The sequence below is a fragment of the Ictidomys tridecemlineatus genome, chromosome 2 (genome assembly GCF_052094955.1).
Source record: "Ictidomys tridecemlineatus isolate mIctTri1 chromosome 2, mIctTri1.hap1, whole genome shotgun sequence".
Taxonomy (NCBI): Eukaryota; Metazoa; Chordata; class Mammalia; order Rodentia; family Sciuridae; genus Ictidomys; species Ictidomys tridecemlineatus.
This window is the reverse complement of record NC_135478.1, coordinates 42,444,611-42,458,556: the sequence shown is the minus strand read 5'-3', so window position 1 is coordinate 42,458,556 and position 13,946 is coordinate 42,444,611. Positions and strand designations below refer to the sequence as shown.

At 40.0% G+C, this 13,946-nt stretch overlaps 1 protein-coding gene across 2 annotated transcripts in view; it reads right to left on the bottom strand.

Annotated features, from left to right (window-relative positions):
- Rftn1 (raftlin, lipid raft linker 1) overlaps positions 1–13,946 on the bottom strand; it is a 195,489-nt gene that overhangs the window by 109,090 nt on the left and 72,453 nt on the right. For both annotated transcript variants that reach the window (XM_005317250.5, XM_040289832.2), the window contains one exon: positions 3,801–3,987. In XM_005317250.5, coding sequence (XP_005317307.2) covers positions 3,801–3,987 — 187 coding nt within the window. The remainder of the gene's footprint in view (positions 1–3,800; positions 3,988–13,946) is intronic.

Here is a 13,946-nt window from a genome sequence, read left to right as displayed (position 1 = left end):
ACATTTACTTCCTTTGTGAGAGCTAAATAACATCATTTACCAGCATCTACAGCTGTCAGAACTTTGGCAGTCTTTGTGAAAAATATCATTTTAACTGTCCATATTAAAAATTAATCACATAAGGTTTTCTTTGTTTTGTTTTTATTACTTGAACTCCCTACTGATACAGAAAAAATATTCTGTGGGTTTCTTTGTTTGCTTATTTTTAGTACAGTGGGGGTCTTTCCCTCATGATGTGAAAACATATGGTTATCACAATGGCCGGGAGAGAAAATGCCTGCACTTTAGAATTATAATGACCCTGTCTCTAACTTCCACCACTCCTCCCACCCAACACCAGTGTGGATGGAAATGCAGGAGATTCTCTTGGCCATTTTTGCCTTGCTTCACATGGTAAGTTATCAAGCTTTTGTGGCTTTCCTTTTGAACAGTAGTTTCAAAGATCCAACACGAAGTTAACATAGAAATTTCTTTCTCCCATATCTGCTCACCAAGGAGCTGGAATGTTCACTGAAGTGCTCAAGGAAGTTCTCTCAGGCATTCTGGACCATAGTGAACCCAAAACCATTGAGACTGCCATCTTCCCTGTGGTGAAAGTCTTCCTGTGTCTGGTTCTTAAGAGCCTTAATCATTTCTCCCTTCTGGAAATTTAGTTCATTTGCTTGTAACCCATTCTTGGCAAAGTGAAGAACCCCTCTTTAACCCCTCTCCAGATCCACTGCTGGCTTATAATGAACTATCTGTCAAAGTGGGGGTTTTCATTTCTGAAGAGGCACTTCCTCACCCATTTCATTCCATCAGACAAAGTCTGAATAGACCTTGCAAATCACATGGTACCAACCTCTCACTGTACCAATTAGAAAGTGGTAGACTCCCAAAAGCCTCAGATGTGCTTCCCACGATACACCACTTGGCAGGAGCCAAGTGCAGCCTGGAACATGGTTGCTCACCTTTCTTGGTCTTAGAGCTCTCCTGGGAGTAGAGTGGTAATTCCCAACACTGTTGCTGAGGCCAGGCATGGAGGTAGACTAGTAGTTAGGTCTTCTATACCTTTGCTATTCAAAATGTGGTCCACAGGCCAACAGCATCAGCATTATTTGGAAATATGTTGGAGATGCAGCACCCAGGCCTTACCCCAGACCTCCTATTTAATAACATCCCCAGAACAGTCATCAGCACATTAAAATTGAGAAACACTACTCCATAGCAGGAGGAGAAAAGGACTCATCTTCACATTTTGAGGTGATGTAGTTACAACGTGATGACTTCATGACCCTGACCTAATATTACCTCTTAATGCAAAATTACACCAAGGAATTCTCCTGCAATATGACCTTAAAGGACTTGTCTCCTCCAAAAGTCAATATAAATAAATAAATAAATAAATAATAATAAATAAATAAATAAATAAATAAATAAATAAATAAATAAATAAATAAATAAATGCAGGCCAATAGAAAGGTCTAAGGAATAGGATCACTGGAGCTCACTAAATGTCTTGTGTAATCTAAAAAACACACTAAGTGTTATAGTTTAGGTATGAGGTACCCCCCAAAAGCTCATGTGAGAGACAATGCAAAAAGGTTTAGAGGTGAAATAATTGGGTTATGAGAACTTTTAACTTAATCAGTGCATTAATCCCCTGATAGGGATTAACTGGGCAGGTGGGCTGTATAGAGGAGGTGGGTCACTGGGGATGTGTCTTTGAGGTATATGCTTTGTCCCTGGTGAGTAGTGTGATGTATGTATGTTGTTTCTCTGCTTCCTGGTGGGATGTCATCAGCAGCTTCCCTCCACCACACTCTTTAGCCATGATGTTCTGCCTCACCTTGGGCCTTGAGAAATGGAGTCAGCCATCTTTGGACTGAGACCTCTGAAACCCTGGAGGCCAAATAACTAATTGTCAGGTCTTTGGATCACAGCAATGAAAAACCTAAAACAGTAAGCCTGTTTAATCCAGTTGCATTTCTGAAATTGTTTTATTTGAATACGATTGAGTGGTAAAATGGAAGGAGGAATTCCTTCACCTAAAATTAGAGCTATCCATCATTTATTTATTTATTTATTTGTTTATGGGGGCAGACCATTTCCAGAGGGGGTTGTATAGTTTTACATGTCCAAAAACAATATATGTGGGTTAGGAGCTTAATTTGGGGGGGGTTAACTTGGGGGCACTCAAACACTGAGCCTCATCCCCAGCCATATTTTGTATTTTATTTAGAGACAGGGTCGCACCGAGTTGCTTAGCACCTGGCTTTTGCCGAGGCTGGCTTTGAACTCAGGATCCTCCTGCCTCAGTCTCCTGAACTGCTGAGATTATAGGCGTGTGCCACTATGCTCAGCCACTTTTAATTTTTCAAAGTGGTTGTCCACAAGAATTGTTGGTGCAGGAACACAGCAGGTGCATCATGCCAGCATTAAGAATGCAGGAATAGGAGCCAGCTGTCCTGGGAGCAAGTCACAGCTCTACTTGCTGCCATCCGAGTACCCTTGATAAAGTCTGTGCCTCAGTTCCCTCTTTAAAAGGGGAATGAACATAGCACCCATTTCATGAGCTGATAAAGATAAAAGGATACTTATAAAGCCTACCACACAATGCACGCTCCATAAATGTCAGTTGTAGTCATTACACATATCCTGTGTGTCAGTGTAACTTAAAACCACTCTGGCCCCCAGAATAATTTCCTCTTGTGATTGACCCAGGTATTGATCCACAACCAGTTGACAAAGTACATAAAAGGCAGATACTGAGCAAAGTCTCACCCTACCGAGTGTTTCTAGACTCTAGCAAAGACGTGCACCACCTTCCACTTGGAATTCTAATGCATGGTGACATGGACTAAGTGCCCTAGAGCGTGATCAGCCATGAGGAAATAAAGAAAAAAGAAGTCCACCTTAGTCACGCAACCTCATGCCTTGCAGCTGTCCCTTGTGGGCACACTAGTGAAACACTCCGTCCACTGCAAAGCAACTTTTACACGGAAAGAGGGAGGAGCAGTCATGTAGCACACCATCTTTAAAACATGCCCCGTGTTGTCCTTCCTTGTGAGTTAGCCAAAGGACAAGTCTGTTTTCCTTTCCCAGACTTCATTTCAGTTTTTATTTTTATAAAAGCAGCAAAAACATTGCACTCTCCATTCCATCCTTTGTTTAAAAAAAATCCATTTAAAATTAAATTTGCTCTTTTGAAGGATTAGTCCCCACTTCTTTTCCTAATTAGGTCCAATCAAAATATAAGATTAAGCATCCCACTGGACAAGCCAAACAGAAAAACATCCTCTAAACCTCAAAAATCAAAATCAGACCAAACCAACAACGGAACATAATTTGAGTACCCCCCCCCTGCAAAAAAAGGTGACTGACAGAACTTATGGGGGGGGGATTCAAAATTTTAAAGCGTTCCTAAGATTTCTGGAGGGGGAAGAAATCAAGTTTGTATATTGTCTTTAATAAAATCACTATGTTTTCCAGCCATGCTTTTCAGATTAATAGTATTATTATATTTTTACTAGCTGCACCATACAGGGATTATACCTATTTAGAGGAAACATTTTTCTAGTTGAGTTTAACCCAATAAATTAAAGTAGGGGACATAAAAAAAAAGAACTCTCAACTTGCAGTCAGGCATGGCATTGGTTTTTCATCATGGGAGGCTCTAAGATTTCTCTCTGGTGGTCTTTTTGCCTTACCTGCCAGAGGGCAGAGGCCCTGGGAACAGCTACTTGCCCCCATCCTCTGTCCTCCCCTCCTCTAGTCAACACACCTGAGCCACCCTGGAGGCTCACTGGTCCCCTCCTTACCTGTCAGTTTTCTTGATCAGGATGGCTCTAAAGATGTGCTCGAGGGGCATCTTCTCCTGCTTGTGAGTGGGCTGCACAAAGGGGTGCAGGGTAGCCAGGGAGAACCCCTGCTGATACAGCTCCAAAAGCTGGGCAGGTAGGTCCCTCAACGAGGCCAGCCTCACCGCAGAGGACCGAGGGAGCTCCGCTGGAAGTGGAGAGAGAAGAGAGGCTTATCAGAGACCCACAAAAACCACCCTCTGCACCCCACAGAAAACCCTCTCCTTTTGCCCTCAGGGAAGACCCTCAAGGTCATCTTTTGCTAAATATGAATTTATTCCCGTGTCTTTACTGCCTTCAAAGAGACATTATAAGCAGCCTGTCATTTACAACTCATCCAAAGGCATCAGGGATGGGATGTCTTGCATCTAGTCAATACTCTCAGTGATCAATGGAAAAGTCATTTCCACCCCAGTGAGGAAAGGAGGGAAGAAGGAGGGGAAGAGACCAAATGCAAAAACAAAATTCTGGGTGGCAAAAAACAACAGCGTCAAAAGACAAAATTTCAGTGACACTTACAAATGTAAGTTCTTAATTTGCAAAGAAATTACTGCCTTCCACCTATCTCCCCTCAAAATAGAAAAATGGGCAAGGGGTATGAACAGGCAGTTGTTTAAAAAACATAAAAGGCTAGTCTTTACTTGAAAAGCCACTCAAATTAACATTAGAAGTTCACATGTCAAAACAAGAAATATTTTTCACCTATTATACTATCTTAAAATTTGGGTCTTAAATTTAGTTATTTTTGTGAAGGGAAGACAAGGCTCCAAAGTTAAATGGTATATATACACGTACATGTAATGAGAAGTCTACAGCCTAGGCCTACCTCCAGTTTTATCCCTAGAGGCAATAAATATTATTTTTTTGTATATGAATTGACAATTTTTTAATTCAGACATAATAATAATAATATAATAATATATTATTATAATATAATAATAATCTCCTTCCCCTTCTATACAGATGGCTGGATAACATTACACACCTGGTTTTCCATCAATTGACAGGATACTTTTCCTACAGACCATTCCACAACAGTACCCAGAGCTCTTCCCCATCCGTTTTTCATAGATTGTATAAGCTATAACACACAACCAAACTTCTGCTTCTACAGGTTTTAATAAAAATATTCCTACATGATTTCACACGTGTATACACCTACCACATTAAAAAAATAAATTCCTAGACATGGAATTGTGGGGTTACAGACCAATTTTTTCAGATATTGCCAGACTTCTTTCATAGAATAGTACAGACTTTCCCGCTATCAGTGGTATATGAAAGTGTTTCTTTTCCCATGCCCTGGAAAATCTCAGTAAAAAAGTAATCCCTGTGAGGTAGGAATTTTTTTTTCTTCTAGGTAATTTGTTCTTTTAGTAAGCACTTTGTATTTCAGTGCTGTTTCCTCTTTTGTGAACTGTCTTGTGTATAATCTTTACTTAGTATTCTATTGGATTATTGGTCTTTTCTATTCATTTGTAGGAATTCTTTATATATTAGGGAAACTCTTCCCCCAATTTGTTGCTAGTCTTTTGACTTTGCATAAAGTAGATTTTATCATGAATTATTTTATGAAAAATTTATCAATCTTGTCTTCAATGGCTTCTGAGTTTCATGTTATAAAAGATGGGATTATAAAACAATTTCCCTGTGAATTCTTATAACACATATTTCATTTGTGCATGTAAATCCTGAATTTATCTTAAGTATGTGATATGAATTCAACATCTTCCCCCCAGAGTTTATCCATTTGAGATGTGATTTTTATCACATAAATGAATTTACTTAAGATTATGATTGTAATCTATTTGTATATAGCACTGTTTTTAACAATGTTTTATATGTTTTCATATCTAGTTAGGCTATTTCTTGAATCTTCTTACCTTCTTGTTTATTTTCTCAATCTTGTCTAAATTTGTTTCGTTTTTCCAAATGGTCTTTTAAAAACTCAGCTGATTAAATTCCTCCTCCTCACCCCCAAAACGTTGGTAGTTTTACTGACTCATGTTCAAATTATGAAGGAGAATGGATATTTTTCCATCATGCCATCCAACATAGCCTAACTTTGATTTATTCAACTCCTCTTTTGGGTCCCTCAGGAGCATATTAAAGTTTTTTTTTCCACTTGGATATTGCATATTTATCAAGTTTATTCCTACTTACTTCTTTTACAGGTTTTCTTTTACTTCTATAATGCCTATGCTAGCAAAACAGCCATGCTCATTACAACTGGTAGGAGCAGACCTTTTTGGAGGATGCATTCAGACCTAAACTCACACACACACACACACACACACACACACACACACACACACCCACCCCTCTGCCCAACAACCCCACAACTGGTGTTAATCCTACAGTAGATTCATAAACGTCTTTTAAAATATAAGGAAAAAGGGCTGGGATTATGGCTATGTGGTAGAGCACTTGACTAGCACATGTGGAACACTGGGTTCAATCCTCAACACCACATAAATAAAGGAATTGTGTCCATCTAGAATCAATCAATCAATCAAGTGTATAAGGAAACAGTAGCAGCATCACAGCCACAGGATGGGTCAAGATAGTTGCTAGGTCACCAGGTTCCAACCAACAGAGCTACTCTCAATGGAGGAGGGTTGACCTTTCACTGTAGGGGAGTACAAGGGCAGCACACTCACGTGGGTACTGAGGTGGCTGTCCTGGAAGATTCTCCTTGCCTGCCCCTGCTCCTCCACAAGCCAACCTGGGCCAGGCTCCTTTTCTCTACCTCCTTTCTCCCCCTAAATGCAGGGGTGACTGTCTTCCTCCAACCTGGACAGCACTACTGCATCCTGGACATGGTAAGTCCGAAAGTGGTAAATTAGCTGGGGAGATGTGAACGCTGACTGGATATTGAGGAACTGCAGTAATAGTTTAAGTGTGACGATGGTACCCTGGTCACACATAAAAATCGAATCCTAATCTATTAAAATGCAGTTTGAGACATGGTATAGTGAGGCCAGATGTCTTAGAGCTGTTTTAAAATATGTGGTATTAGGGCTGGGGCTGTAGCTCAGAGCGTTTGCCTCACATGTGCGAGGCACTGGGTTCGAGTCTCAGCACATTAAAAAAAATAAAGGTATTATGTCTGCTATACCTAAGAGTTTTGTTTTTGTTTTTGTTTTTTTTAAAATGTGCTCTTAGTCAAGTGGGTAAGTCTGGGACAAGAGATTGGCAGATATGACTATAACATCTGGATAATAAAATCTGGGAGTCTTTCTATGCTCTATTTTTATAAATATTAGAATTGTCTAAATAAAAAAACTGAAAAATAAACACAAGAAAAAATTTGGATATTCACTACAGTATTGTTATAATAGCAAAAAACTGGAACCAAAGAGTTCTTCATTAAGGACTATTCAGTAATGGCAATAACCTACTGATGACTCCTATGAACATTAAGAAAATTGAGGTAAATCTGTTATGTGCTAATATGGGTTGAGTATAACATGCATTGTTAAGTTAAAAAGTACCCAACTCTTAATGACAGTCATGCTTAATTTGAAAAAAAAAAAAAAAAAGAAAGAAAGATGGATTGGCATGAGTAAAGTGGAAGAAATTTCAAAGATGTAAACATTGGACAGGGGGACTAGAGTAGGGAGAAAAGAGTAGAGAGATCATTTTGACTTAATACTTTCAAAATCATCATAAAAAGAATCCGGTGCAGTGGTGCATACCTGAATCCTAACAGCTCGGGAGACTGAGGCAGAAGGTTTGTGAATTCAAAGCCAGCCTCAGTAACTTAGTGAGGTTCTAAACAACTCAGTGAGACCCCATCTCCAAATAAAATATAAAAAGAGCTGGGAATATAGCTCAGTAGTTGAGTGCCCCTGGGTTCAATCCTGGGTGTGTACGTACACGTAAACACACACACACACACACACACACACACAAAGAACTATTACAGGGATCATTTCAATGGAGAGTTTATAAGGCATTCTTATTTTCTTCTTTATATTTAAAAAATATTTAAAAGAATGTCAGCAAAAGCAAGGCGCTAAGCAACAGGACTGAGGATGTGGCTCAGTGGTCGAGTGTCCCTGAGTTCAATCCCCAGTACCACCCACCAAAAAGAAGTCGTTTAGTTTTCGCACTGGGAACTGAACTCAGGGGTGCCTAACCACTGGATAACATCCCCAACCCTTTTTTGTATTTTATTTAGAGAGAGGGTCTTGTTGAGTTGATTAGTGTCTCACTAAATTGCTGAAGCTGGCTTTGAACTCACGATCCTCCTGCCTCACCCTCCAGAGTCACTGGGATTACAGGCGTGTGCCATGGTGCCTGGCAAGATAATGTTTTTTTAAATGATGCTTGGTTTTTAAAAATTTAAAATCAAGATCTAGGGTACTTAAGAATTCTATGTATCATTAGATACTGTGGCTTTCATTTCCATACATCATGTAAGAAATTTACAGGAAAAAAAAATCCATAGCAATGATTCACTCTAAATCAAGTGTCCAGCATCGTGGAGGAACCTCCATTAATAACAATGACAAATGTAAGACTGGTTAGAAAAGCATGCAATCTCTCCCCTGAAGGATAATTTCCAGATACATTTTTTTCCTTTCCTCTTTTCCTAAAGAGGAAAGGAAAAAAAAATCCAAAGGCAAATCTGGTAAAGATGGAGTTCAGTGGCAAAGATCTTGCCTAACAAAATCTAAGGCCCTGGATTTGATCCCCAGCATTGCCAAAAAAATAAATCTAAGTCTTTCTTCAATTTTCTCTACAGTTCAAACTTTTCTAAATGTGTCAGGTATTTCAAGCTCTGCCATAATAAACCTTTAAGATTTTGTTAATTTGTGTTTCTTCTTATGCATCCTGCTATAATAAAAAAAATACAAGCAGCTGATGTGTATAGAAGTCAGGATTTTTTTTTTTTTTTTAAATACAGGGTCTCACTCATTGTCCAGCCTATCCTCAAACCCTGGGGGGAGGAGGAACACAAGTGATCCTCCCACCTCAGTTTCCTAAGTAGCTAAGACTACAGGTTTGTGCCAGACACAAGGCAGGATTCTACTGTCAGCAGCATTCCTCCCTGGTTGTTGACCGTGGCCTATAAACTATTTCCATTTAGAAAATGGAGAAACTTCACCTGTCTTTCATCATAAGCACTGGTGACAATCAGATAGATTGATGAGCGTGTAATCAGCAAAGCCCATAACCCACCATTAGTCAGTAGCGTTAGTAGTAGTGGGCGGGGGTGCCAGGCTGGTTGAGGACAGTGATGACAATATGGGACAGGGGCCATTAAATTGTTCTCCATTCCCACTCAGGCCCTTCAATCTCTATACTCCCAAACCAGTGCACTAAAAATATTAGTCAATCAACTGCTTGATAGTTAAACACTTCCTGAATAAAACATAACGCCTTTTAAATTTTTATTTTAAAAATCTCAAGATGTATCTCCTGTCAAAACTTGGCAATTTTACGACTTTAATTTTTGGTATGCGTGCTGTCAAAGTACATTTAGCTTCATGGTTAACAAAAACAAAAACGAATCTCAACAATCCTATCTCGGGGGGAAAAAAGGACTCCTATTGTAAATATGATTAAGAGCCTTAATTTCATTTTTCTATTTGAACCTTAACCTTAAAAGGAAAAAAACACACAAAAGCTCGTTCTTATAAAGTACCAATCCCTCAATGTTACTACCAGAAAAATAAACGAGGGAATGATTTATATGTTTGGATGTTCATACTAATGGTAAGCTGGTTGGTCCGTTTCTCACCCTACCCATCAGAGAAACCTCTTCACTGTTTTGTCATAGTTGTCTGATCTCATTTACTGATTATGTAACCTTGGATAAATCACAAAGCTCCCTCCCCATCTCCTGGGTCTTTCCTTCATTTATAAATTGAAGACCCTGGAAAGGAAATTGCAAAAGGAGCTTTCAACTTTAAAGATGCAATGATTTTGTTATTCCTACTTGGAAACTAAGGAATCTGTTTATAACCAATAAATGTTTCAGTGTGAACCAAAACAGTCCCCCCATACCAGAACCAGAACAGGAATAAGAAACAACACAGGAAGACATCTGCTGCCAGCAGGCAGGGGGATTGCCACAGCTGAGTGCCTGCCCCCTGCCTGCCCAGACACCAGAGAGTGCAGGGGCTTCTCGGGGGAGTTGTAGACAGTAAGATGGCAGGGAGGAAAGGGGTGTTCTAAGGAGCATTGCTAGGGAAAATGGTTCCCCTTCATCCTGGAGGGGTTTTAATCAGGAAAATGCTATTATTCTGAAGTTACATAAACCATCATATAACAAGTAAAAATTTCCAATCATAACTTCGTATGTGGAGGATGAGGGACACTGATGAGGCAGTCTCAGCCACGGCTACTCTGCCCGGAAAGGAAATGCCACCCTGCTCAGAGTGGGCAGCCCCCTTAGGGGTGGTCACATTCCTCTCCACTTCTGATTCTGCCCATGTCCCATCTACAGTGACCAGACCACAAGCCTTGTCCAGACTGGCCACCCACCAGGCCATGTCCATGTTCCTCCCATCCCAGGGCTTTGTCCTTTTACAATAGTGTAAAGGCCAGTTCTCTGGTTGGCTTCTCCTCCACCTGGATAGGTGCAGAGCCACAAATCCTACTAGATGTTAACATACACTAAAAATTTATTATAATCAAAGTACTGTAACATCAATCAATAGACCAAAGGAACAATTAAGAACCAGGAGTAAAGTATAGGTGGAAATTCAAACTAATAAATGTAGCATGGTATTCAGCAGTAAAGTTAATGTAATAAATACTGCTGGCAAACATGGCTACCTAGAATACAGTGAGGACCCCTCCTCATCACACCCTAGCTCTTACCCAGAGGTTCTCTATTGGGGAGTGGTTCTATCCATCAGCAAACATTTGACAATGGCTGAACTTTATTATTATTATTATTATTATTATTATTATTATTATTATTTGTACTGGGGATTGAACCCAGGAGTGCTCTACCACTGAGCCACATCCCCAGCTCTTTTTTATTCTTGCATTTAAAGATAGATTTAAAGAGAGATTTTCACTTAGTTGCTTAGGGCCCAAGTTGCTGAGGTTGGCTTTGAACTCACAATTCTCCTGCCTCAGCCTCCCGAACCATTGGGATTATAGGTGCACACCACTGCACCCAGAGGCTAAAGACATTTTTGATTGTCAAAACTCCGGGATGCTGGTGTGGAGGGTAGAGGTGCCACTGGTACCTAGTGAGTAGAGGCCAGAAATGCTTCTAAATGCCCCACAGTGCACCAGCCTGGAGGCACACAGGGTCTGGCACAGATTCCCAGGCCATGAACTGGGGTCTCCAGGAGCCATGTAAGGAAAGGAAAAAAGAGCCATAAGCCAGGGGAAGAATGATGAGCCCTGAAGTTTCCCTTAGTCCCAGGAGGCAGCATCTTGCCCCACCTGGCCAAGTTACTGCCAATGGGCACATGGGCTTCATGGTGCCACAACTTCCAATTCTACCTTCAAGAAGTCAGACATTGAGAATCTTACCATTTCCAACCCTATACAACTCCAAGTCAAGACTTGGTGGGCTACAAAGTCTAGATGTGGCTTTGATAAATGTGGGGGAGAGGTGCCCCACAATCCTTCCTTAACCCTGTTCCTGGCACTGTTAAGGAGCAGCTGGAGCATCAGCAGTTCTGTAGTGAAAAGTGCATGTGACAGGTCACTCCCACATCATCATGTATATGTGTTTCAGGGACACCTATGCAGGTGTCTGACACTGGCCTCTGCTTCCTAAACCGCCCCCCTTTCCCTATACTGGTGTTGAGATGAACAAAGAGTTTAGAACCATATAATTATGTTTTTAATCCCTTGAAAATCTTTTTCCCCCAAAAACAGGCTTTTCTAAAAAAAAATAAAAATATGGAAACAGCTGTTGAAAAATGCATTTTGAGTAATCATGAGAACCAAGTTTTTTTTTTCAAATACATGTTTTTCTTTCAGAAAATAACCATATCAACAAATAACCATTATTCCAAGAGTTAGAGGAAAAAAAAGGAAAAGAAAGGAATGAAAACGGGGAAAAACATAATCCACACAACTACACATTTCTCAACACTCCGGGGATAGAGGAGGTTTTGTTTTTGCTATGACTATGTTTTGTTTAGTAAAAACATTCGCAGCCACATTTATTCCCTGGAAACCAAGCTCTTCAGATGCCTTTAGGAAGAGTCCAGGCGATCATGTCTTTGCAGTCTCAGACTTGATGATTGGAAGGTACCAACCTCCAGCACAAGAAAGAAACCACTGCAGGCCCCACTCAACTGCACCACGCAGGCGACAGCAACGTGCCAATTATTTTACCCAGCAATCATTTGTGACTTTAACCCAATTATTCAAAGTCTGGCTTTGCTTTTCTAATTACATCCGCTAATGGATCTGTCAATACCACGGAGCACAAGGCCAGGGCGACAGCACCTCTCTCAGGGAATTTCTCACAGGTGAAGCTGATAATGACACTGTTCGACCAAAAATAATTTTTTTAAGTTCATTTAAAGACTGCTATTTCTACATCAGTCTGCCTGGCCTTTGTAGTAGATCCACTTAGCAAAAACACTAAAGATCAATTATTTTTCAATATGGAGCTTTTCAATGCATAGGTAAGGAATAGGAATTCAATTTTCTAAACATTTGCAGCCTATGTAGATTATATGTGTCATTTCTAAATCTGCAAAATGTTCACTTTAGGGCTTTTAAGATTCTGATTTCTGTCATCTTATTAAAAAAATTGAAGTTTCTAAAACATGAGAAAAAAACAATTCACGGGGTCACACCATTATAACATTTTTAAAAATTTTTTTAAGTTTTAGATGGACAGAATACCTTTATTTACTTTTATGTGGTGCTGAGGATTGAACCCAGTGCCTCACTCTTGCTAGGCGAGTACTCTACCACTGAGCCACAACCCCAGCCCCCATAACATCTTTTTTAATTAAAGTAATTCCCATAACATAAATTTAATCATTTTAAAATGAAGATTCTGGCATTGGTACATTTATAATGTGTAGTCATCAACTCTGTCTAAACCTAAAACATTTTTAGCACCCCAGAAGGAAACCCACACCCAGCTAAGCAGTTATTCCCCAATCCTCTGAACTCTAGCAACTACCAGTGTGCTTTCATAAAACACCATTTTTACTTTTTATTGCATATATTTAAGGAAAACAAATGCCTTGATACACAAGATATTAAGTGATCTCTACATCAAGCAAATTGCCACTCATCTCTCATGGTTACCTCTCTTGATATGTGTACACATGCACATATACGGGGATCTAAACTCTACTCTTAGCAAATCGCTAGCATTTAATATTTACCACAGTCTTCACTGCACCCTAGAGTTTTAGCCCACTCATCCTACGTAACTACGGCTTGGTTCCTTCTTCCCTACCAATCAGACACCTGTTCTCTTTCTTTTTTTTCAGATTCCACATACAAGTGAGACTATGCAGCAATGCATCTTTCATTCTGTGTCTGGCTTATGAGTGGCCTCTAGGTTCATCCAGGTTATTGCAAATGGAGGACTGTTTTTTTAAGGCTGAACAATATTTTATGTGTATCTGTACCACAATTCCCCTGTCGACAGACACACACACTTGGTTGTTTCCATGTGGCTACTGTGAATAATTCTGCAGGGAACACAGGAGTGCAGATATCTTCACCATTTGCTAGTTCATCAGCTTTGTGTAATTGCGCAGCAGAGGGATTGCTGGGTCATGTGTAGTTCACTTTGTAACTTCTTCAGGAATCTCCACACTGTTTCCATGATGGCTGCACTAACCTACATTCCCACCAACAGTGTAAAAGGGGGGGGGGACTCCCTTTCCTCTCCAACACTTGCAAGTCTATTGATAAAAGACATTCTAACAGGTGTGAGGTGGTACCTCACTGTGGTTTTCATTTGCATTTTTGGACGATTATTAATAAGCACTCTTGTTTATCTGTCGACCTTTCTATGTCTTCTTTGGAGAAATGTCTATTTAGGTACTTTGCTCATTATTTCAATCAGGTTATATGGCTTCCTGCTACTGAACCTTGCAATTCTAAAACACTATTCTTAATACCTTAACTAAATCATGGAGAAACACAGAA